Below are 26,592 nucleotides of genomic sequence, written 5' to 3' on the forward strand. Positions count from 1 at the left end.
TAATCTAGCATCCTGTACAATTCCATTGTCTCTGCTCTCTTATCAGGATTAAACAGATATGTAACAATCTACCATCATGTGAACTGGCTCTCTGATTGTTGCAAAACAAGATTAAAATGGACAAACTTCTGGACACAGTCAAATGATAGAAGAGAATAATTATGTAACATGAAAAATAACAGCATGTATCAAATAGTGGTTACCCCAAGGCAGAGAGGACGACCTAGATAGGAAATATCAAAGGACATTTCACTTTTATCTGTAATATCTGCATTTATTTCTTGTATAATAAAAAATAAATTAAAAATTTTACATCTCTGCAAGCTAAAAAAAAAGGCAAGATTCCATCAAAACAAAGTTGTAGGATAAACAATAATCTAGGAAAAGTATTAAGAATATTAAAAATAAGCCATTAGCAACTTTTCACTTACTAATTTTTGAATCAGCATGTCATAAAATGCAATAAAGTATTTGATACCACTACATTTAGCAGTTGGTAGCCTACTGACATACCCCATATAAACTTTTAGAAAAATGCGGTCTATTGGTAGACACTGCAAGCATAAGGATTGCTTTTTTTTTTTTTTCTTTTGAGACGGAGTTTTGATCTTGTCACCTAGGCTGGAGTGCAGCGGCGCAATCTTGGCTCACTGCAACCTCTGTCTCCCAGGTTCAAGCGATTCTCCTGCCTCAGCCTTCAAGTAGCTGGAATTACAGGTGTGCACCACCACACCCAGCTAATTTTTGGTATTTTTAGTAAAGACAGGGTTTCACCATGTTGGCCTGGCTGGTCTCGAACTCCTGACCTCAAGTGATCCACCCACCTCAGCCTCCGAAAGTGCTAGCATTACAGGCGTGAGCCATCATGTCTGGCTCGATTTACATATTTTTAATGTTTTCATTAGCAAACACCAAAAGTGTTTTGCTAGTAATTCATGGACAACAGTACCACCTGCTCTGAAGAATTCTTGTCAGACCTACACTGCCATTTCTTCCCTCTCCAGTTACTTCAAAGAGTAAAAAGTTGCTCACCCCTTCAATATCCAACTCGAGTATTCTAGGAGGTACTTTATGTATCATCTTCCCCTAAAAGAGTTACATTCCCTAAAATATAATAGTATTTGTATTTTCTACAGAGGGATTGGTATACTTCAAATATTATTTGTTTACTTTAGAAAATATGAAGCAATTAAGGTAAGCAAGGAACTTGGATAATATACAGTAGGAAGCACTTTCAAGTAAAAAAGTAACAAATTTCTCTTAGAAAACTAATGATATTAATGGATTTAGGATTCTCTAGTTTAGCTTGTATGCAATACTAAATGAGTCCTATATCTTAATTTATCCAGCTTTAAAAAGTATTTGCTACTTATAAAAATATCCCACATCACCAATTGCTAGAGATTTTTAGAAATAATTTTATTTAAAGAAAATTCATAGAGGATTAATAAAATGTCATGAATACAATTTTGTTGGTAATAATTAGCAGAATCAAGAGTAGATTAATATATAAGGTTACATGGTATATGAATAATACAAACTAAAATATCAATTTTATGCTAGCTTTATCCATCAGTTTTTCATATTCCAATTTTAAACAAAGCTAGAAATAAGGCAGTACATATGAAACAATTTGCTAAATACTTTTAAATTATGCCAGCTTCTACATCAGGTATTACCTCAATTTTAAAACCATCCACAAATTAAATGACCTTCCCATTATAATTTCTAAATATAAAGAAGCACCAATTGGAACTCAAAATGCATGAAAGATATTGTTATACATTTTAAGAAAACATTATATTAGGAATATAATAAATCAACAAAGAATTTTCCAAAGAATATTGCATGAAGTAAGGTATATTAAATGTTTTATGCCTAGAATATTATCTACCTGCATTCTTCTCCATATAGTTTAAAACACCAAAGCACTGATTGAAGAAAGGATCATTTAAAAATGAATAATAGATGGCAGCACATGCCATTCAGCAATAAAAGGAAGATGGACTATGTGCATTAATTTGCAAATAATGTTTTTTATCCAAATAGTCCTGTGGTTCCAATATCCTTGAATGATAAGATTTTTTTACTGTGTGAAAAAAGAAAACATCCTTTTACTGATGGAAAGCTTCTAATCTTATTCGAGTTGGATCTTCTGGATGTCTCAAGGCAATTCCATTACGCAGCAGCAGCTCAACATAAGGTGGCCAAAAGGAATCACTAATTTTGACATATGGATCATGTGGAACATCAAATAATCTATTTATAAGAATCTAGGAGAAAATATCATTCAAAATATACTTTACTTGGGAAAAAGTCAATACAGCTATAATAAAGTTTTTGTCAAAGAATACTGACCTCTTTTCTTTTTCAACAACTGTTTAATACTTTTAATCTACAAATTTGAATTTCCTTTTTGAAAGGACTACGGGTATTAGCTAATGAAAAAAACTTTAAAGTGAAGTTTTGCATCTTTAATTTAGAAAAACATTTCCTAAAAATTGGTAAGAAAGAATTTACAATTCTCCCACTTCTCTTGGGATTAATATCTTCTTTAGGATGAAGACAAAAATCTTAAAAAATTAATATTTCACAAAAAACACAAAAAAGTTAAAAAGAAAGTGAGCAAGTGTGTCTTAATATTTGAGGGAAAAATCACTGGTCCTGTCCTCCACAAAACACCTATTCTTCCGATAAATATTTATAAGATTCAATTTTATCACCATCGCTTCCTTCAGCTTCATCCTGAGTATCCCTGATCTTCATTAAGGATATTGTGGAATTACAACCACAAATTGAATTTTTATTATTTGTATTAAATTATATAGGCTAGCATTTTCCAAACTGCATTCCATAGAATTAGTCTCCCTGAAGATGTTCTTAGTTCCTGAAAAACAGAGTTCTGTGATCAAACAAGCTTGGGAAAGCTTGCTAATGTGAAGTGAGAATCAGCTGTCTTTCCCAAATCCAATGCTATTATAAAAGTCTTCTGAAGAAAGAAGTATTTACAATTGTTTGAATACTAATGTTATGAAATACAGTGAAAAACGCTAAATGTAGATCAATTATTATTTTGCCTCCTCAGCTATCTTCCAGTGCCTTCACAAATTACAAAACTAGAACTCAGAAGAGTTAAGGGATTCCTCAGGGGCACATAATCAGTGGTGGATCTTGGATTAGACTCCATATCTCAAAATTACCTCCGCATCTCAAAAATTTGTCAGGCCAAATTTTTAACTGAAAGATGCTATTATTTTAAGGAACATGGAAAAGAAAAGGCATAATTTATACAATTACAAAGTGCCATAGAAATAAATCAAATTAATCCATCAAGCTCTAATCTCAATAAAATTTTGTAATACCTTATTTCTTGAAATAAAATTTTCAACTATTATTAATTATTTCATGTCCCACATCCCATGGGAGGAAAAAAGCTTTGGCCTCATTTCTTTTGAGTACCATAATACAGAACTAAATATTAATTGTATTTTAGAGCAATGGCTTATTTTAGTACAAATGGCTTATTTTAGTACAAATCTTTCCTATTTTGCATTTCTAATTTTAATCATATTATTTTTAACCTAACTGCAGTTTTAATATTAGTTCCTTTATCACTGACAATATGAGCCTTGGAGACAAACTTAGGATTCTAATGCTAAGTTTTATATGCTGACATAGTTTAGGTGTATCCCCTGCCAAATCTCATATTGAAATGTAATCCCCAGTGTTGGAGGTGGGGCCTGGTGGGAGGTGATTGGATCATCAGGGTGAATTTCTCGCGAATGCTTTAGCATATCCCCTTGGTGCTGTCCTCATGACAGTGAGTTCTTGCAAGATCTGGTTCCTTAAAAGTGTGTGTGGTACCTTTCCCCCTCCCTCTTGCTCCCACTCTGGCCATGTAAACTGTCTGCTCCTGATTCACCTTCTGCTATGAGTAAAAGCTCCCTTAGGCCTCCCTAGAAGCTGAGCAGATGCCAGTGTCATGTTTGTACAGCCTGCAAACCATGAGCCAATTAAACTCCTTTTCTTTATAAATTATACAGTCTCAGGTATTTCTTTACAGCAATACAAGAATGGCCTAACACATATGGTACATACTATGTACACTACTAAAAAATTATACATGTAATACCTTTCAGTATTTCCATGACTGACAATTTTCATTTAAAAAAAAAAAGTTAAGTCATCCATGAGAAACTATAGACAATTTAGTTTCAGCATAAACTAGAGTAGCTAGAAATATGTTAAAATATTCTAATTACAAATCTAATATATATTTGTATTTTGCTTTTCAAAGCAATAATATTCTGTATTAAATCCTGAGGAACCAAAACTTGTCAGCTGGGCAAAAAGAGACTTTAACACCTAGTTCATTAAGTTAAATGAAACACATTTTCTGAAATCACTCTTTCTTCAAAATTTACCAATAATTTTAAAAGGGGGTACACTAATTGGTAAATACCCTGTTCTTCATACACTATTTCATTTTCCTTTCTGCCCAATTTGTCATGAACTGTCATATCAAGATCTTCCAAAGTATTTAAAATAATTGATAATATGGTTGAGGTTCAAAAACATTTTTGAAAAGGTCGAAGATATTTATAAAACAAGGTATATGTCAAGTCAGAGAAAGTTGGAAAACTCAGTACTTACATTACAAGAAAAGAGACTGATGTTATTTTTTTTTAAATTGTACAATTCCTACAACTTTGTGGAAGGAATCTTTAAGTTCATTATGTATTTTATACAGAGTACAGAGCTACCAATTAAAGAGTCAATGTAACAGCATAGAATTTTACTATGTAAATATTAGATGACATCATTAAAAATTTTTTTTCACCCTGTCAGCTCATACCTAGATAAAAACTTTACCTGTAATAAATCTTGGGAATATGATTAAGAGATAGACCTTAAATTAACATTATTTTAAAAATAACAATATTCCTCTCAGTACTATACAGGGAACAGAAACTAATTTTATACCAAAGATATATTATTACAAATATATTTAATAAAGAATGATGAATACTTTAAGAATTATTTCTTGTTTTTCAAGTCTGAGTATAATTGTTCACAAATAACTAATTAAGAGACAGCTTCAAGACAAGACAAAGTACACAAAACACTTACCTCTAACATTTCATGCAGTGTTATCAGCTGTACAGTTGATTCTTGAATGTTTTTCTTCAAGAGAAATGTGAATAACAAACAATTACCACTTCAGTTCTGCCAATGGTGAAATATTGGACTGTTTTTACAAGACTTTTATTTTATTTTTGAGAGAGTTTCGCTCTTGGCGCCCAGGCTGCAGTGCAATGGCCAATCTCAGTCCACTGCAACCTCCGCCTCCCGGGTTCCAGTGATTCTCTTGCCTCAGCCTCCCGAGTAGGTAGGATTACAGGCGCTCCCACCACCACGCCTAGCTAATTTTTGTATTTTTAGTAGATACAAGGTTTCACCATCTTGGCCAGGCTGGTCTGGAGCTCCTGACCTCAGGTGATCTGCCCACATTGGCCTCCCAAAATGCTGTGATTACAGGCATGAGCCACCATGCTTGGCCAAGAGTTTTAAAATTAGTATTTTTTAGTTGTAATGGTATAAAGTAACTAAAATCAAATATTCATAATTAAGTGACAAAAAATTCTGAAAGTAAATGTTATTGTATTTAAGTCAGATTCATAAAAATGCAGTGGAAATATCTTCTAAGACAGTGAAAACTTTTATAGTAACTGGAAGATACAATTAAAACTATCCATAAACATATAATAGATATACACATTATATATAATCATATAAAAAATTTAGTATTTAAATCCCCCAATAAAAACTCCCCAAATGACATTCTAGAGTATATTTATGCAGTTTCAGTACAGGAAACTTGCTCTTATGAGAGACTTAATCATCTTTCTATAGCTCTTGACAGTTTGTCATGTTAAATCATTAGTTGTTTCTTCCTTGGAATGACAGAGAACAAATCTCACTCCAATTCTATCCAAGAGTTCCTCAAATATTTGAAGACTGCTATTATAAGGCCCAAGTCTTCTCTTTTTCACATTAATCACCATTTGTTTCTTCAATTATTTTTTTCTTTTTTTTGGAGACGGGGTCTCACTCTGTCACCCAGGCTGGAGTGCAGTGGTGCCATCATAGCTCACTGCAGCCTTGACTTCCTGGGCTCAAGCTATCTTCCCACCTCAGCCTTCCGAGTAGCTGGAACTACAAGCATATGACACAGTAATGTTTTCGTTTAAATTTGTTTGTTTTGTAGAGGCAGGGTCTTGCTACGTTGTCCAAACTGGTCTCAAATTTTTGGCTTCAAGTAATCCTCCCACCTTAGTTTCCTAAAGTGCTGGGAATACAGGTGTGAGCCACCACACCCCACCTGAATATTTTTCATATGGCACAAATTTGAGGCTTCTCAATACCATGATTATTCTCTGAATGTGCTCTAATTTGTCTTTTGTTTTCCTTCATCTAGTCTCCCACAATGATCTAGGTGTGATTTGACTACCGAAGACAAAAAAAGAACACCCACTTTCATAATTACGGAGACCAGAATTCTATACATTAAATTTAAGATGGTATTAGCTTTTAGACGTCTATTTTTTTCCTTGTGGACTTCTGAGAATACTATCATCTAAAATGCCAAAGTATTTTTCATATATCTAGCTAAAAAAGTCTTCCTTATTCTATAAAGTTTTAAACATAGATATCCTCTGTATTTCCACTTAAACATCATCCTATTTTATTTGCCTTAGTTCCTAACTAGCTAAGAAATAGTCTTTATTCCGTCATCCAACATATTTACTATCTAGCCCTCTTACTTTCACGTCATTTGTAAACTTTGATAGCCATATATTCTATCTCTTTACCTAAGTTATTGTTAAAAATGTTCAACAGGACAGACTCTAAAGGAAGCTGCTAGAAAGTTCCAAGATAATACTAATCCTAATTCATAACTTTCTGATTAGGATTAGTATTATCTTGGAAAAAAGAAGTGAGGTTATCAAATCTGACGTAATGACCCCAAAATGGCTCATGGTAATCAAGCTTCCTTTTAAGGATGCCTCAAACCTCCGGTTCTATTAGTGGAGCAAAAGCAACCAAAAAAAGTTGAAAAAAATGGAGGAGACTGGGACCAGAAAATACATCAGCGAGTTATTGCAAGATTAAGGTCATGAAGAGGCAAGGAATCATGACTTTAATGAAATGGTCAAAAGAAGGCTGTCATACTTTTACAAATAAATAAGAGGTAAAAAACAATAATAGAATGGAAGACACAGTCCATAACAAATGTAAAGCCTATAGACAATTATAAGAAAGGGAAGAGTAAAAAGAACACAGATAGTAAAAACAAAAACAAACAGAACTTTTTCTCCTTTTCTTATTATAGTCACATCCATTCAATAAATATGAACTGAGAAGGCTCTATATAAAAGATATGCAAGATAGAAGAGATACAAAGATGAACTGAACACATCAAGTAGCTCACAGGGCATGGGGGTGAAGGGAGAGATACACATAAATAACACTAACAAAATCATTTGAAAAGTGTTAATAAAAGGACACCTAGAGCCAGGTTCAGTAGCTCACATCTGTAGTACCTGTTGTGTGGAGGCTGAGGCAGGAGGATAGTTTCAACCCAGGAGTTCAAGTCTAACCTGGGCAACATAGCAAGACCTCGTCTCTAAAAAAATCAATCAATAGCTCAGGTGTGGTGGCTCATGCCTGTAATCCTAGCACTTTGGGAGGCTGAGGCGGGAGGATCAACTGAGGTCAGGAGTTTGAGACCAGCCTTGACAACACGGTGAAACCCTGTCTCTACTAAAAATACAAAAAAAATTAGCTGGGTGTGGTGGCATGTAATTGTAGTCCCAGCTACTCGGGAGGCTAGGATAGGAGAATTGATCGCCTGAACCTGGGAGACAGAGGTTGCAGTGAGCAGAGATCATGCCATTGCACTGCAGCCTGGGTGACAGAGCAAGACTCAGTCCCCAAAAATAAAAATAAATAAAAATTAAAAATAAATAAATAAAAGAACACCTAAATTTCATATGTTTCACTCAAAAGATGTTTGAACTGTCTTAAGTAGGAATCTGCCACCCTCAACAGATTGGAAGGGTTTTAACCTAGGCAGAAAAAACAATGTGTAAGCCACAAAAAAGTGAGAGGTCAACTGGTGACACAGCTGAATGGATTCACGTAAGAGATGGATGAATGTTGGGAAATGAGGCTGAGGAGACAGAAGTCCACAGTATAAATCCTAATGAAGAGATTTCTAAGAAGTTTACAGACTTCATTCCCTAAGAAGACATGAAAGATTTTATGCCGAAAATGATTAAACTAAACATATTATTATTCAATGATTACTCCAATTTCAAAAAAGTCTTAACACCATATGTATATATATATAAGAACTGTTCACAATCTTCTGCCACTCAATAAAATATTTATTCGCTTTTTCAGAAAAGGTTTATTTCATTATAGCTACTATTAAAATAGTCAATAACTTACAATAATCTGTAACAAATTTTAAACATCATTCTTTTGATTTAAAAAGTTGTACATACTCATCACAGAAAATTGAAAAAATTGTGAAAAGCAAAAAAACCACCTACAATCCTAGCTCTCAGACATAAGCACTATCAATTTTTTTAAACATAAATTAGATTCAAACAATTTAACCATCAGGGTTTTATTTGTTCAACAATTAGTTGTATTTCATTAACTTCTCTGAAGGTGTTCAATACATTATATGACAAGTTGACTTACTCCCATCATATGGATATAATATGAAAAATATACTCTGGCTGGGTGCAGTGGCTCACACCTGTAATCCTAACATCTAATCGTCCCACTTGGGAGGCCGAGGTGGGCAGACTGCCTGAGCTCAGGAGTTCAAGACCAGCCTGGGCAACTTGGTGAAATCCCCTCTCTACTACAAATACAAAAAATTAGCTGGGCGTGGTGGCGCACACCTGTAGTTCCAGCTACTCTGAAAGCTAAGACACGAGAATCACTTGAACCCAGGAGGCAGAGGTTGCAGTGAGCTGAGATCACACCACTGAACTCCAGCCTGAGTGACAGAGACTCTGTCCCCCCGCCCCCTCCAAAAAACTATACATATACTTAATCCCATTTTATTGAATAATTAGGTTGCTTCTAGTGTTTCAATAAATATAATGTGATAATGGCATATTTCCATACATGTGCATACCTTTGAACTAAATAAGAAAATATGCTTCTAAACCCACCTAAAATAATTTCAAATATGGTAATTTATATAAATGTCTTCTCTAAAACTTACCTTTTTCTTTTTAACACTTCTATCAGGCAGAGGAAAATGGTCTTCTAGAAACTTGCCCAAGGTACTCAAGAGTTTCTCCTTATATTCTTTTACATTAAGCATTTTAGTTTTCAGCTCATTAAAGACTCTAATAGATTCAAAAAATTAAGAGAAACATTTAACTGATAAAACACATATGCACATGTAACTAGTTATTCATGAAGTTGATCGAAAACTTTGTTAAAACTTCATTTGCTCAAACCAAATAACTACCTTTTTGAAAATAATATTGTGTATATAACAAGTAGAGAAACCAAAGGTACAGTCAAGTCACTCATAAAATATCATATAATAGCTAATAGTTAACAAAAGTTAGGCCAAGACTCCTGATTCCTGGTAAAATTAACTTCATCTATGTTTCATGTAACGCAAAAAATAAAATACTTTTCCTATTTTAAAAACCTAGAACATAAAATTAATACCTTGATTCAGAAAATGTTTCGACCTTATTTTTCAATTCACTGTGTAGTACATTAAGAGATTCCATTATCTGTTGCTGCTCATCCAACCACCGTTGTTCTCTTTTGACATGGAAAAACAAAACAAGCAATATCTAAATAAAACTTTAAAGGCCACTTAATGCATATGAATGATTAATAGTAATTATAACATAAACATACCTTTCTAAGTCTTCCTTTAACTTTTCATTCTTTGACTCCATAGTGGACAGTACCATTTCAAGATCTTGTCTCAGCTTTTGGAACTAGAATAAAATAATTCAAATTAATTGCTTAGTCTTTAATCTTACAGTTTTATTTCTGAACAACAGTCAAATTTACATAGTGGTCCAGGATACTTCCAGTCAGACATCAGTAGTAAAAAAGCCTAGCAGAAAGCATTTGAAAAGGTAAATATACAATAGGTGCTAAATTTGTGGTAATATTCTATGGTTAAATTCAAAAATATCAGAAGGGGTTTTGAGCAGTAAATTTTAATTTCATATTGAAAGGCAAGATAATGGTGTGTTTTCAGTAATCAGAGATTAGGTACTTTCTCTTTTCTTGTTGTTTTTGAGACGGAGTCTCGCTCTGTCACCCAGGCTGGAGTGCAGTAGTGCCATCTCAGCTCACTGCAAGCTCCGCCTCCCAGGTTCACGCCATTCTCCTGCCTCAGCCTCCTCCAGTAGCTGGGACTACAGGCGCCCGCCACCATGCCAGGCTAATTTTTTGTGTTTTTAGTAGAGATGGGGTTTCACCATGTTAGCCAGGATAGTCTCCATCTCCTGACCTCATGATCCGCCCGCCTCAGCCTCCCAAAGTGCTGGGATTACAGGCGTGAGCGACCGCGCCTGGCCCAGGTACCTTTTCTTTTCTTTTTCATTTTTATTTTTTGAGACGGAGTCTTGCTTTGTCGCCCAGGCTGGAGTGCAGTGGTGTGAACTTGGCTCACTGCAACCAACCTCTGCCTCCCGGGTTCAAATGATTCTCCTGCCTCAACCTCCCGAGTAGCTGGGATTACAGGCGCACCACACCACGCCCAGCTAATTTTTGTATTTTTAGTACAGACTAGGTTTCACCATATTGGCCAGGCTGGACTCAAACTCCTGAGCTTGTGATCCACCTGCCTTAGCCTCCCAAAGTGCTGGGATTACAGGTGTGAGCCACCTTGCCCAGCCCCAGGTACCTTTTCTAAGGAGACTGTACAAAACAGACACAAATGACTCACTCATTCAATATTTATTCAATCAATCATTCAATCAAATTTGTGATCAATCATTGACTATTAGGCATTGCTGAAGGAGGGAGAGATGCAAAGGTGAACAGAACAAAGAGGAATTCAGACATTTACTCCAGCAATGGTCAAGTGTCATAAAGAAAAAAAAAATCAAAATAAAAGTAAAGGCATGAAGAGCAAGAAATGGACGTTTTAGGTAGTATGATATGAGAAGACTTCTCTGATCAGGTAACATTTAAGTAATAGAGAAAGGCCAGGTGCAGTGGCTCAAGCCTGTAATCCCAGCACTTTGAGAGGCCGAGGCGGGTGGATCACAAGGTCAGGAGATCGAGACTGGCCTGGCCAAGATGGTGAAACCCTGTCTCTACTAAAAATACAAAAATCAGCCGGGAGTGGTGGTGGGCGCCTGTAGTCCCAGCTACTCGTGAGGCTGAGGCAGGAAAATCGCTTCAACCCGGGAGGCGGAGGTTGTAGTGAGCCGGGATTGAACCACTATACTCCAGCCTGGGTGACAGAGTGAGACTCTGACTCAAAAAAAAAAAAAAAAAAAAAACAGAGAAAGAAGACAAAGGAAAACATCGTGTTATTCTCTAGCAAAAGAATGTTCCAGGGAAAGGGAATAGTTAAGTACTAAGGCCAGGAGGCAAAAGTATGCTTGAGGGATTTCAGGAACAACAAAGAAGACCAAAGAGAATTACAATAAGCACTAGTGTTCCATTCTCCTGATCACAAGGGTTTCCATTAGCTCTTTTTAAACATAAATCAGGTAAGTTCAACATGTATATTACAAACCCTAAAGTAACTATGAAAAAAAAAAAGAAAAGAAATAACTAATAAGCCAATACTGATAATTAGACACCAGCCTGGGCAACATGGCAAAACCCTGTCTCTATAAATAAATACAAAAATTAGCCAGGCATGATGCCACAAGCCTGTAGTCCCAGCTACTTGGAAGGCTGAGGCAGGAGGATCACATGAGGCCAGGAGGTGCAGGCTGCAATGAGCTGAGATCATACCACTGCATGCCAGCCTGGTTAACAGAGCAAGACCCTGCCTCAACAAAGACGACGACGACGACGACACCACCACCACCACCACCACACACAATCAACAACAACATCACACACAATCCAAGAAAGTGGGAAAAGGAAAAAACAGGAACAGAAAAACAGTAGGATGAAAAGAAAGATAAATCAAGGCCAAGCCTGGTAACTCATTCCTGTAATTCTATCACTTTAGGAGGCTAAGGTGAAAAGGTTGTTTGAGGCCAGGAGTTCAAGGCTGCAGTGATTTATGATATCAACACTGCACCCAGCCTGGGCAATCGAGCAAGATCCTCTGCTCCCAACCCTCCCTCCCCACCCAAAAATATAAATCAATAACACATCTTTCAATGCAACCATATTGATTATATTAAATATGGTCTAACAATGGCATTAAATTGAAAAATAATAGAAAGGTATCTAGAAAACTTTGCAACCATTTGGATACCAAAAACATACTTCTAAATAATCCATGGGTCAAAGAAGCAACCAATAGGAAAATAGTTAATTATTGTAACTGAGTAGAAATAAAAACATTAACATCAAAATTTGTCTTTTATTTTTTCATCCCCCAAACAAATGACATGCAACATCAAGATTTCTGGGATGAAGCAAAAGCAGTACTCAGATGATAATTCAGACCACTAAAAATCTATTTTTTTTTGAGACAGAATCTCGCTCTGTTGCCAGGCTGGAGTGCAGCAGCACTATCTTGGCTCACTGCAACCTCCGCCTCCCGGGTTCAAGAGGTTATCTGGCTTCAGCCTCCCAAGTAGCTGGGACTACAGGTGCGTGCCACCACACCCAGCTAATTTTTGTATTTTTAGTAGAGATATGGTTTCCCTATATTGGCCAGGATGGTCTCCATCTCCTGACCTCGTGATATGCCCACCTCAGCCTCCCAAAGTGCTGGGATTACAGGTGTGAGCCACTGCACCTGGCCTAAAAGCCTATTTTAAAAGAAAAGAAAGTTCACAAATTAATAACCTCAGCTTCTATCATAAGAAATATGAAAAAAGAGCAAATGAAACCCACAGTAAGTTGAGGAAATAATAACAACAAAGAAGTTAAATCAGTACAACATAAAAAATAAGGAAAAAGCAATGAAAATTGGTTTTTGAGGTCAATAAAATTAGATTAATTACTGGGTGGGGAGAAGGAGGACATAAATCACCAATATCAGAAATGAGACAGGTGACATCACTACAAACATTAAAATGATAATGGAGAAACGTTATGGACAATCTTGTCACTAATCAGGTAAATAAATTATTTGAGAGACATAAGCTACCAAAGCTCATTTAGACAAATAAGAAATCTGGCTCCAGAGAAACAGAATTTGTAATTAAAAATTACAAAATTTCTAATTAAAAATTTTCACAGATGAAAATTTTTATTCATCTCTAAATTTTTATTCAGTTTATGAGAAAATTTTAGGCCCAGATGGTTTTATCTGAGAATTCAAACAAACACGTCAGGAATAAAAAATTTCTATTCTATACAAACTCTTTAGAAGAGAAGAGAATACTTCCTAATTTGTTCCATGAGGCTGGTATTAAAGCCTAACAAAGACATCACAAAAAAGAAAACCACAGACCAATATACCTCATGAACACAGAAGCAAAAATCTCATAAAATTTCAGCAAATTACATTCAGCAATAAGTAAGAAAGATTAATATACTATGGCAAAGCGGGGTTTATCACAGGAATATGCAGTTAAGCAAGCAGATAAAATCAATTTTAAGGCCGAGGGCGGTGGGTCATGCCTGTAATCTCACAACTTTCGGAGGCTGAGGCAGGCCGATCACCTAAGTTGGGAGTTTGAGATCAGCCTGACCACCATGGAGAAACCCCGTCTCTACTAAAAATATAAAATTAGCCAGGTGTGGTGGAGCATGCCTGTAATCCCAGCTACTTGGGAGGCTGAGGCAGGAGAATTGGTTGAATTGGGAGGTGGAGATTGCAGTGAGCCAAGATCATGCCATTGCACTCCAGCCTGGACAACAAGAGCGAAACTCCATCTCCAAAAAAAAAAAAAAAAAAAAAAATCAATTTTAAAAATCAATCAATGTAATTCACCATATCAACAGATTTTAAAAAGGAGAAAAACATTTAATAACCTCAATAAATTCAAGAAGAGTAAGTAACCAAATTCAGTATTAATTTGTGATTTTAAAATAAAAGACTTAGGCCAGGGGCGGTGGCTCATGCCTATAATCCCAGCACTTTGGGAGCCCAAGGACCGAGGTTAGGAGTTCAAGACCAGCCTGGCCAACAACATGAAACCCCGTCTCTACTAAAAATACATAAATTAGCCCAAAGTGGTGACAGGTGCCTGTAATGCAAGCTACTCGGGAGGCTGAGGCAGGAGAATTGCTTGAACCCAGGAGGCAGAGATTGCAGTGAACTGAGATCGTGCCACTGCACTCCAGCCTGGGCGACAGAGTGGGAATGACGGAAGGAAAGACAGAAGGACGGAAGGACAGAAGGACAGAAGGACAGCAGGAAGGGAGGAAGGAAGGAAGGAAGGGAGGAAGGGAGGAAGGGAGGAAGGGAGGAAGGAAGGGAAGAAGGGAGGGAGGAAGGGAGGGAGGGTAGGAGGATAAAATAAAACTTCATAAACTGTAACAGAAGAAAATTTCTGCAATCTGATTAAAAGTATCTATGAAAAACCTACTGCTAACATCACACTTAATGGTGAAAGGGCAAATGTTTTCTGATAACCTCAGGAATAAGGAAAAGATGTCCATTCTTACTATTTCTATTCAATATTTTACTGAAGTACAAGTTCTAGGACAGCAAAATAACCCCCCCAAAAAGATATAAAAATCATACAGAAGGGAAAAAATATGTAAAATTGTGTTTGATCTCAGATAATAAATATATAGAATAAAAGTTTCTCAAGGATATAAAATCAATATATAAATATTAATTATATTTGTATTTATTAGTAATAAATAAAAATTGAAATTTAAGGCCAGGCACATGTGTAATCCCAGCACTTTGGTAGGCCGAGGCGGGCAGATTACAAGGTCAGGAGATCGAGACCATCCTGGCCACCGTGGTGAAACCCCGTCTCTACTAAAAATAAAAAAGAAAATTAGCTGGGCGTGGTGGCGGGCGCCTGTAGTCCCAGCTGCTCGGGAGGCTGAGGCAGGAGAATGGCGTGAACCCAGAAGGTGGAGCTTGCAGTGAGCCGAGATTGCACCACTGCACTCCAGCCTGGGTGACAAAGTGAGACTCCGTCTCAACAACAACAAAAATTGAAATTTAAAAGAATACCATTTTAATAGTCAAAATTATGAAATACTAAAATGATGAATTTGACGAAAGATGTGCTAGACCTGTATGCTGAAAACTGCAAAATACCAGTGAGACAAAATTTTTAAATACCAAATAAATGGGGACCTAAATAAATACAAAGATGATACAGTGCTAATGGATCTGCATTCAGACTAAATATGTTAAAGATAGCAATCTTCCACAAATTAACCTATAGATTCAGGGAAATTTCAATGAAAGTTCCAGCTTTTTATGGGGCAAAATGACAAACCAATTCTAAAAGTTAATGGAAGTATGAAACAATTTTGAAAAGAACAACAAAGTTAGAGAATTCATAATACTTAATTTCAAGACTTATTTTGAAGCTTCAGTAAAAAAGATAATGTGGTATTGGCTTAAAGACAGAAACACAGAACAAAAAAACAGAAATATCCAAAGCACAGAATAGAGAAAAATAGAGTTCAGAAATAGATACACACATATATAGTCACTAATTTTCAAAAGAAGCGTAAAGGAAATTCAAAAAAGAAAAGACAGTTTCTTCAACAAATACCGCTGAAACAGTCAGTATCCAAATGAAAAAAAAAAGACCCTATATCACTAACTCATACTATATACACATAAACATTAACTCAAAATGGATCATGAACCTAAATACTGAAACCTAAAACTTAAAAACTTTTAAACAGAAAACATAGGAGAAAATCTTTGTGACCCTGAATGGGGCAAACAGTTCTTAGATTTTGAGCTCAGACCTTAATAGAAAACTTGAGTTTGGAGTTAATCAAATTAGGAACTTAAGTTCTCCAAAACACCGCAGAGGAAGTGAAAAGGAGTCGGGCACCGTGGCTCATGCCTGTAGTTCCAGCGCTTTGGGAGGCTGAAGCAGGCAGATTACTTGAGCCCAGGAGTGCACACAAGCCTGGGAAACACGGCAAATCCCATCTCTACAAAAAAATACAAAACTTAGCCAGATGTGGTGGTGCACACCCATAGTCCCAGGTACTCAGGAGGCTGAGGTAGGAGAATCCCTTGAGCCTGAGGTCAAGGCTACATGAGCTGAGATGCCACTGCAATGCAGCCTGAGTGACAGAGCAAAACCCTGCCAAGGACGGAAGGAAGAGAGGAAAAGAGAGAGGGAGGGAGGTGAAAAGACAATTGTGCAGTAAAGAGTTAACTCAGCAGGCCTAGATTGCAAAAACCTTGACATTACTAAAGCCTGTCTTCAGAACTGCCCTTGGTCAGTTCCCTGAAAATAAGCTCTGAGCCCTTGGAATATTCTGCTTGATGAGCATTTTTCTATGTCTAGAGCCTTGGGTCACATGGCACCAGTTTGATTAGAGAGTTTATGATAACTATGTGATTTGTGTTGAATGCATTTTTATTCTAGGTGGATGAAGTATACATAGTTAAGGTCAGTCACACAAGCACTGCATGCATACCCGACTGACCCCCAATAAAAACCCTAGACAACAAGGCTCAAGTGAGATTCCCTGGTTGCCAACTCACCACATGAGATGTCACACATAGTTGCGGGGAGAATTAAGTGCATCCATGCAACTCTACTGGGAAAGAATTCCTGTAAGCTTATCCCATGTGCCTTTTCCTTTGTTCACTGTAATGTTCTCTCTCACTTTAATAAGCTGCAACCAAGAGAACAGCAGTTCTTCCGAGTCCAGTGAGTCTATCCCACAAATCATTGCACCTGAGGGTAGTCTTAGAGAAAACTCTGACCCAACTAGCATTACAAATGAGATTTGCTATAATAACTCCTGCTAGCTGAAACATGAGGAAAGCACTGTTTAAGAAAAGGAAGGATTACAGGGTGGGTAAACTCTGATGCCAGGTGGTTACTAAGTCACCGATGGTATAAAACAACAGCTGCACTGCGGTAAGTTACTGTAGGTAGAAGTTACTAGTAAAATATACAATCATAGAACCAGTTCCTGTAGAGCTGGCTCACTGAATATACAACAAAATGTAAAATGAGAAGCAAGCTAAATATACAATCCCCTTCTTATTTTTAACTGTAATGAAAAATAGCTAAAATGAAAGTTTTTGGGAAGGATGCTGGCACTGCATCAAGTTTGGATTTTGGCCACTCTAAGCTACAGTTGCTAGTTTGGGGTTGCTAAGAGTTGCTCGAAAGGGAAAAATTTTGCTGGATCATCTACCATGGGTCATTCTAAATTGTGTTGGAAATTTGGTGGATCTTTTTCAATGTAAAGAATCATTATCTAAGCCAAGCACAGTGGTTCACGCGTGTAATCTCAGCACTTTGGGAGGCCAAGGTGGGAGGACCGCTTGAGACCAGGAATTTGACACCAGCCTGAACAACACAGTAAGACCCCACCTCTATGAAAAAACAAACATAAAAAATATAAAAATTAGCCAGGCATGGTGGCACACACCTGTACTCCTAGCTGCTTGGGAAGCTAAGGCAGGAAGATCATTTGACCCCAGGAGTTTGAGATGAGACAGCTATAATCTTACTACACTCCAACCGGGGCAATAGAGTAATAACCTGTTTCAAAGAAAAAAATATATGTATATAGGGGTGGGGGTTAGGAGAATAATTACCTTTTATTCTGAGAAAATGTCCATGTATTATTTATTTCTTGCCTTCTATTTTTTAATATTCTCCAACCTCTAATAGTAAAATTTCGTAATTCGAGTTTAGCTTTATTTCTTCTATTATTCCAATTGTCCTTTTTTCCCATTCCTGACCCATTCTTTACATTTCCATGACTACAGAAACTTGGTTGCCACTGTGGTGGTTTTAAGAGGTAGGGTCTTTGGGAAGCAATTGGGGGCTCCACCCTCATGAAATGACTAATGCCATAATTGCCAGAGGAGGTTAGTTATCATAGCAGTTCAACCCCCCTTTTCCTGTCTCTTGTATTCATTTCCACCTTCTATCCTTTTGCTGTGCTATAATACAGTAAGATGGCCCTCCCTCACCAGAAACAACACCATGATCTTAGATTCTCAACCTTTTTAAAGTTCTGCAGTTAAAAAAAGTGGAACTTTGTTTTGTTGGAGTTAAAGTGAGAGGAAACATTAATATAGACAAAGAAAAAGGCACACGGGATAAGCTTACAGGAGTTCTTTCCCAGTAGAGTTGCATAGATGTGCTCAATTCTCCCTGCAACTATGTATGAACAAACTTTTTAATAAACTTTTTCAGCTATAGGAGAATAAACTTTTTGGTTTTTTTTTTTTGAAATGGAGTCTTGCTCTGTTGCCCAGGCTAGAGTCCAGTGGCGCGATCTTAGCTCACTGTAAGCTCCGCCTTCTGGGTTCATTCCATTCTCCTGCCTCAGCCTCCCAAGTAGCTGGGACTACAGGCGCCCACCACCACGCCCGGCTAATTTTTTTGTATTTTTAGTAGAGACAGGGTTTCATCATGCTAGCCAGGATGGTCTCGATCTCCTGACCTTGCGAGCCACCCACCTTGGCCTCCCAAAGTGCTGGGATTACAGGTGTGAGCCACCACGCCCAACTGGTGAATAAACTTTTTAAAAATAAATTACCCAGTCTGTGATGCTCTGTAATAGCAGAAGGAAACAGACTAAGACAGCAGTTCTTTGTGACTGGCTTGTTTCACTTAGCATGTTTTCAAGGTACATCCATATTTTAGCATGTACCTGTACTTCATTTCTTTTTATTGTCCAATAATGTGCCACTGTTAGGATATATTGCATTTTATTCATTCATCAATTGATGGATATTTGAGGTTGTTTTCCCTTTTTGCCTGTAAGAAAAATGATGCTATGAACATTCATGTGTAACTTTTTGTGTGGATACACACGTTTTCATTCTTCCTGGGTATATATCTAGGAATGAAACTGCTGCGTCATATACTAACTCTTTTACCTTTTGAGAAATTTCCACACTGTTTTCTAAAATAGTGTACCATTTTATACTGCCGCTAGCAATGTATTGCTATTCCAATTTTTGTACTTCTTCACCAACCCACATTATTGTCTGTTCTTTGATTATAGCCATCCCAGATGGTGTAAAGTGGTCCTTTTTTAAAAACTGGCATTGTTATTTTGTGGAATCAAAATGTTTTCTTATCCTGTGGATGGTATTATTTCTTTAAATTCTCGTTGGTTCCCTGAATTCTCTCTCCTCGAGGCTCATCTTTGTTCAGTTGTTTTGAACTTCTGTCTTTCAACTTGGAGACATTTCACAGATGTCTATGATCCTTGTCTGGACATTCATATTTAAAATTCAAAAACTTATTAAGAATGCTATGTTTACGAATAAGGCTTTATGATGTGTGCCCACCCTGCTTTTTCACTGGGGACTCCATATATTATTACTTAGAAATATTTTCTCTTGAAAATATTTTATCTCCCGTCTAAGGCTATGTTCTTTTTTGATTAGCAATTTCTTTGTCATTTTTCTCTTCTCACTTTTACTATACAGTCCAACAGAAGCCAAGCCACACCTTCAACATTTCATTTAAGTATTTCCTCAGCAAAAGATTCAGCTTCATTCCTCGTAAGTTTTATCTTTCATAAAACACTAGGGACCTCTGCAGACAGAGAGAGCAATGGAGGGAACTAGCAGTACACCATGCAAAATAAAAATGTTAACTTGATCTTTCTGACTTTTGACCTGCACACCACCCCTACTAACCACCCAACCTGGTATCCCTGAGTCAAGAGCCTCACTAGTTTACTGTCTCCATATCATATACTTCCAGTTTTCAAATACATGGGTAAGAAGTTAGCAACAGTAAGCTAAGAAAATTTAACCATCTATATTCCTATTTTAAAGAAATAGCCTTGATTTTAGCTCCACACTTGAACTCTGAGTTTTGCAGTAACAGGTTCCTTCAAATCCCAAGACTTTCTTCAATTCTGTGGGGGCAGACAAACTCTTTTCATCATGATTTCTGTCTCTAGGCACATACTTACCTCTTTCCATGCTCTATAACTTGTAAAAATTTTTGTTTGCTTCTACCTTCTCTTCTATATTTTAACCTTATGAACTGACACTTTAAAAACATGACATTATTGACATTTAAGGTTTGAGAAAGTTCTATGATCCTTGTCTGGACATTCATATTTAAAACTCAGAAATTCATGTCTTCTTCACATGCAAAAGTACATTCATTCCATCCCAATGGCCACAAAAGTCTTAACTTATTCTACCATCGACTCAAAGGTTTGAAGTCTAACATCTCATCTAAATATGATTTAAATTAAATGAGTAAAATTCATAGTACAATAGATTTTGAAGCAAACTGATCTCTAGCTGTGAACGTGTGAAATCAAACAGGTTTTGTGCTTCAAAAATACAATGGTGGGAGGGACACAGGACAGACATTTCTATTCCAAAATAGGAAAGAAGGGGTAACATGTCCCAATTAACTCCCAGCACAACAGGGTAAACAACATTAAATCTTAAGGCCCAAGAATAATCTTTGGTTCGATGCTGTTTTCCAGGCCCACTAGTGAAGGTGGTTCTGCCCCTGCAGCTTTGCTGAGCAGCGATTTGGGGCTCCACAGCTCTGAGCATCCTTGTTCCCACAGCTTGGCAAAATGGCCCTCCAGCAGCTCTGTCTGTGCTTCACTCACAGTATCGCTGTGCCTGGGCACCATGGCTCTCCTGGGCTGATGTCATAAGCTGAAGGCTCTGCCAGGAGGCTCCTTCCTTTAAAACCCAGGTGGAACCAGCCATTACCCCTGGCTTCTGCATTCTGCACCCTGGAGGAGATATGATCCTCCAGAAGGGTGACCACTGCAGCCTCTGCCACATCTAGACACACGGAAGCTGCACCTGGGGCAACTGATGAACACAGTTTAAGTATAGGGAGCAGAGCCCACAGCATGAGTTCATGCTAGGCAGTACAGCTCAAGGTCCCACAGACTCCAGTAGCCCTTACATTGCATTCTTCCATTGTTTTGAACAACAGCTCCTGGCTTCAGTTGAGATAGCTGACTAATCTCCTTATCAGATGGTCATTTGGCCACACCCTTTAAGTTCTTTCCCAAACAGCCTTTCTCATTCTTTACAATATGGATAGGCTGACAATTTTTCAAACATTTAAATTCAGCTTCATTTTTTATTATCAATTTAAGTCATTTTTCTCTTCCCACATTTTACTATACACAGGTAAGAGAAGTCAAGCCATACCTTCAACACTTTTCTTAACTATCTCCTCAAAGATTCAACTTCATTCCTGTAAGTTCTATCTTTCACAAAACACTAGGGCAGGAATGCCATTCAGCCAAGCTCTTTGCCTCTTTATAACAAGAATGATATTTACTCCACTATGCAATAACATTGTGATACTGTAAAACATATATTTGGTCTTTACCCCTATTGTGGTATCTTTTTATGCATGAGTTCAGTGATGGCTGGGAGCCCCTCAGTAACATCAGGATGGGGGCGGGTCATAAAAAAAGACCAAAACCTGACTAGAGAGTTAGGACTTCCAGCACCGCCCCTCAAAACTCTGGTGAGGGGAGAAGAACTGAGAGTTAAGCTGGTCATCAACGGCAAATGATTTAATCAATCGTACCTACATAACGAAGCTTCCATAAAACCCCAAAAGAACTGGGTATGGGGAGCTTCTAGATAGCTGAACACAGGCAAGTTTCTGGAGAGTACCATGTCCAGAGATGGCATGGAAGCTCCATGTCCCTTCCACCATGACTTGCCCTACACATCTTTTCCATCTGGCTGTTCATCTGTATTTTTTTTTTTTTTTTTTGAGACAGGGTTTTACTCTGTTGCCCAGGCTGGAAGGCAGTGATGCAACCATGGCTCACTGCAGCCTCAACCTCCCAGGCTCAAGCAATCCTCCCACCTCAGACTCCCAAGTGTTTGGGACTACAGGCACACACCACCACACACAAAAGATTTCTGTTTTTTTTTTTTTTTTTTTTTTTTGTAGGGACAGGCTTTTGCCATATTGCCCAGGCTGGTCTTGAACACCTAGGCTCAAGTGACCCATCCTCTTCAGATTCCCAAAGTGCTGGGATTACAGGTGTGAGCCAACATGCCCAGCCATGTATCCTCTGTAATACCTCTTACAACACATGAGTAAATGAAAGTAAGTTTATCTCTGAGTTCTGTGAGCTGCTCTGGCAAATTAATCAAACCTAAGGAGGAGGGGATCATGGAAACCCCTGATTTACAGTCAGTCAGAATACAGGCTACAATCTATTACTGGCAACTGGTATCTGAAACTAGGGTTAAGCATGTGGGACTGAGTGCCCAACCTGTGGGATCTGATGCTACCTCCAAGTAGATTGTGTCAGAACTGAAGTGAATTAAGAGGACACCCAACTGGTGTTTAGGAGAGAATCATCTTCTGAAGAATCTGCCAAAGAATTGGTTGCTGGTGAGGAGAATTCCCCACTCATTTTGGTAACAGAAGTGCTATGTTATACTGAGTGGTAAGGGAGACTAGGAAAAATATTTTGATTTTTTTCCTATCCTTGGAAACATGTTCTTTCTTTCCAGGTGAGACCTATCAAAATGGCCATTACTGTGCATATTTCTACCAACATTCTTTTCAGGACTATTCAAGTATTCTCGAAGAAAACTGAGGCTTTCTCTACAACTCTCTTATAACCTCGGTTCCCACCAGAATCACCTTTAAAGGTCAGCTCACAGCAATGTAGGCCTTTGCACACATTCCGAAATTCTTCCAGCTACTACTGATTACCCAGTTCCAAAGATGTTTCCATATTTTTTGGTATTTGTTATAGTATCACTTCTACTTCTCAGTACCAACTTTCTGTCATAGTCCATTTAGTCTCCTATAACAAAATACCACAGACTGGGCAGCTTATAAAAACTAGAAATTTATTTCTCACAATTCTGTCAGCTAGGAAGTCCAAGATTCAATGTCTACTGAGGGCCCACGTCTTCATAGACAGTACATTCTAGTTGCGTCCTCACATGATGGAAGGGGAGGACATTGGTCTCTTCAGACATTTATAAGGGCATTAATTTCATTTACGAAGGTCCTACACCCAGGACCTAATCACCTCCCAAAGGTCTCACCTCCTAATATCATCAACTGGGGAATAGATTTCAACGTATGGATTTGGGGAGACATAAATATTTAGTCCACAGCAGAAGGAGAGATGCATGTATGGGGTCATTAAGCTATGTTTAATATTTTGCTTTTATTATGAAGTTTAATCAACTAAAAACTAGGTATGAGATTAACGTTTACACATAACCATTAACTTCAGTAATAGTTCTGATGCAAAAATCGAGTTCAAAATTCAAATCCTTAGGCCAGGTGTGGTGGCTCACGCCTGTAATCCCAGCATTTGGGAGGCCGAGGCGGGCGGATCACAAAGTCAGGAGTTCAAGATCAGCTTGGCCAACATGGTGAAACCCCGTCTCTACTAAAAATACAAAAATTAGCCAGGCATGGTGGCACGTGCCTGTAATCCTAGCTACTCGGGAGGCAGAGGTAGGAGAATCGCTTCACCCTGGGAGGTACAGGTTATAGTGAGCCAGGATTGTGCTAGTGCATTCCAGCCTGGGCAACAGAGCAAGACTCCGTCCCAAAAATAACATAACATAACATAACATAACATAACATAACATAACATAACAAAACAAAACAAAATTCAAATATTATGTTCAATAAAACATAAATAAAAGCGGAAAATTTAATATGGTTTTAGAGTAGTTTCATCCTATTTCTTATGTTATGAACTTATCTAAAATAGATCTAGTTAGAAATTATTTGGGGTCACTACAAATTCATTGAGTGGCTTACCTCTTCTTTTCCTAATGTTATGAGAACATCTTCAGTCAAAGGAATTACTACAAAAACAAAACAAAGTCACACATCGTTAACTCTCAAAAATCAAGAATTTAATTTTGCAGTTTTCTAAGATAATTCTTTCCATATCCATTTACATAATATACAACTCTTTTCCCCCCAAGACAGAGTTTCCCTCTTGTCACCCAGGCTGCAGTGCAATGGCGCGATTTGGCTCACTGCAACCTCCACTTTCCTGGTTCAAGCAATTCTCGTGCCTCAGCCTCCTGAGTAGTTGGGATTATAGGCATCCACCAACATGCCCAGCTCATTTTTGCATTTTTAGCAGAGATGAGGTTTCACCATGTTGGCCAAGCCAGTCTTGAACTCCTGACCTCGAGTGATCCACCTGCCTTGATAATACACAACTTTTTATGAAATGTGTGTAGTTTTCATTTTATTTATGTTTAACATCTTTGCACATATAGCCAACTACATACAATTTTAGATAAATTTGATCCTATTTATGTACCATTTAGTGCTTTTTTCTTCTTTTGTTCTTCAAACCCTCAAAAGCAAAGCTTTAGTGTGTTCCTCAAATACCTTCCCTGCAGTCATGTATCCTATGTACACATATGTAACATACATATACATACACTTAAAAGGGTTATTTTTATCATCATTGGTTTTATAAGAATGGGATCATATCATACATATTATATTCATCTTACTTTCACTCAATAAAGCCCCCAGGAAAACCTAGACTTATATAGGTCTAATTCATAACTTTTAATGGCTGCATGATATTCCAAAATGAATATACCATAATATACTGAGTGATTTCCCTATTGATTGAACACTTTGATTTTAGACTAACTTTGTGTCTAGTCTCTAACCATAACAAACAAGGATGCAGTAAGCAGACTTTTATATATGTTTTTATGTACTGGTGCTCTCATTTCTATAGAACAGAGTCTCAGAAATGAAATTTCGGAGAATGAAATATGCATTTTGAATCTGAGTCGAGAATGTCAGCTTCCTTTCTAAAGACATTCCCATGAACTATGAAGAAAAAACAGCAAGAAACATTAAAAACTCTTCTAAAATTTTTGCCAGCCTGATGAGTAGAAACAAATGTGTAATTTTGTATAGCAAATTTTAATGTGTTCAATCCTTACACTAGAAATTTTCCTTTCCTAATGAAGTGCTATTTGAAACTTCTCAAATGATAGGCTACTGAAAACTTTCAAAGATATCTGCTATTCTAGAAAGCCTTCTAACAGGAAAGAACTTTCTACATGTGCTTCATAGACAGGTTTGTATTAGAATATTTACAGTGTCTGGGAAGGGCTTGCTCTCTGCTTCCAAGATGGTGTCTTCTTGCTGAGTCCTCACATAGTGGAAGGCAAAAGGGGGAAAAAAAGACTAGACACCCCCTTCAACCTCCATAAGAAGCTCACTAATCACATCCTAAAGACCCCACCTTTTAACACTATCATACTGGTGATTAAGTTTTAACATGAATTTCGCTGGACATATTTAGGCCATAGCAGACAGCTATTATCAAAAAAACAGAAAGTAACAAGTGTTGACAAGGATGTTGAGAAATTGAAACCATGTGCACTGTTGGTGAGATTGTAATATGGTGCAACCATTATGGAAAATAGTATGGTGGTTCCTCAAAAAACTTAAAATAGAACTATCATATGATCTACTAATTTTATTTCTGGTAGACATCCAAAATAATTGAAAGCAGGGCCTCAAAGAGATAACTGCACATCCATGTTCATAGCAGCACTCACATTCACAGTAATGAAATGATGAAAGCAACCCAAGTTTCCGCTGACAGATGAATAGATAAACAAACTGTGCTATATACATGCAATGGAATACTATTCAGCCTTTAAAAAGGAAGGAAATTCTAACGTGCTACAACATGGAAGACCTTTGAGGACATTACACTAAGTAAAATAAGCCACCCACAAAAACACAAATACTATATGATTCCATTATATAAGGTATCTAAACTAATTAAATTAATAGAAAGTAGAATTGAGGTTGCCAGGGCTGGGGGAAGATGGAAAAGGAGAGTTGCTGCTTAATGTGTTTAGAGTTTCAGATTTGCAAGATGAAAAAGTTCTGAAGATAACACCGCACAAAAATGTGAATGTACTTAACACTACTGTGAACTATACACTTAAAAATGGTTAAAATTGTAAAGTTTATATTTTACCACAACTAAAAAATTTTCTTTAAAGAAAACCTTGGGGACTTGGGTAACTGTAACAAAAGGTCCAACATTCATGTTACTGAAATTCCAGGAAAGGAGAAAGAAGGTGGCGGGAGTTGCTAAAAAAAATACATCAAATGAGAGCTAAAAAGTTCTCAAATTCTGCAAAAGACATAAATCTACATATTCAAGAATCTGAGTGACTCCTAAGTAAGATAAAGCCAAAGAAAGTCAGGCCAAGATACATAACTATTCTTCTAAAAGCTG

At 37.3% G+C, this 26,592-nt stretch overlaps 1 protein-coding gene across 7 annotated transcripts in view; it reads right to left on the reverse strand.

The window, feature by feature from the left end:
- The window catches only part of CENPK (centromere protein K), a 97,499-nt gene that overhangs the window by 47,154 nt on the left and 23,753 nt on the right, over nt 1-26,592 (reverse strand). For 3 of the 7 annotated variants that reach the window (XM_003899737.5, XM_009208506.4, XM_009208509.4), the window contains 6 exons: nt 24,111-24,157; nt 9,967-10,049; nt 9,769-9,867; nt 9,308-9,434; nt 5,131-5,184; nt 1,872-2,273 (listed from right to left, as the gene is read on the reverse strand). In XM_003899737.5, coding sequence (XP_003899786.1) covers nt 2,115-2,273; nt 5,131-5,184; nt 9,308-9,434; nt 9,769-9,867; nt 9,967-10,049; nt 24,111-24,157 — 569 coding nt within the window. In that variant the 3' untranslated portion in view covers nt 1,872-2,114. The other 4 variants (XM_017959589.3, XM_017959588.3, XM_017959590.3 and 1 more) reach the window with 3 other exon arrangements.

Source organism: Papio anubis, chromosome 5, assembly GCF_008728515.1.
Source record: "Papio anubis isolate 15944 chromosome 5, Panubis1.0, whole genome shotgun sequence".
NCBI lineage: Eukaryota > Metazoa > Chordata > Mammalia > Primates > Cercopithecidae > Papio > Papio anubis.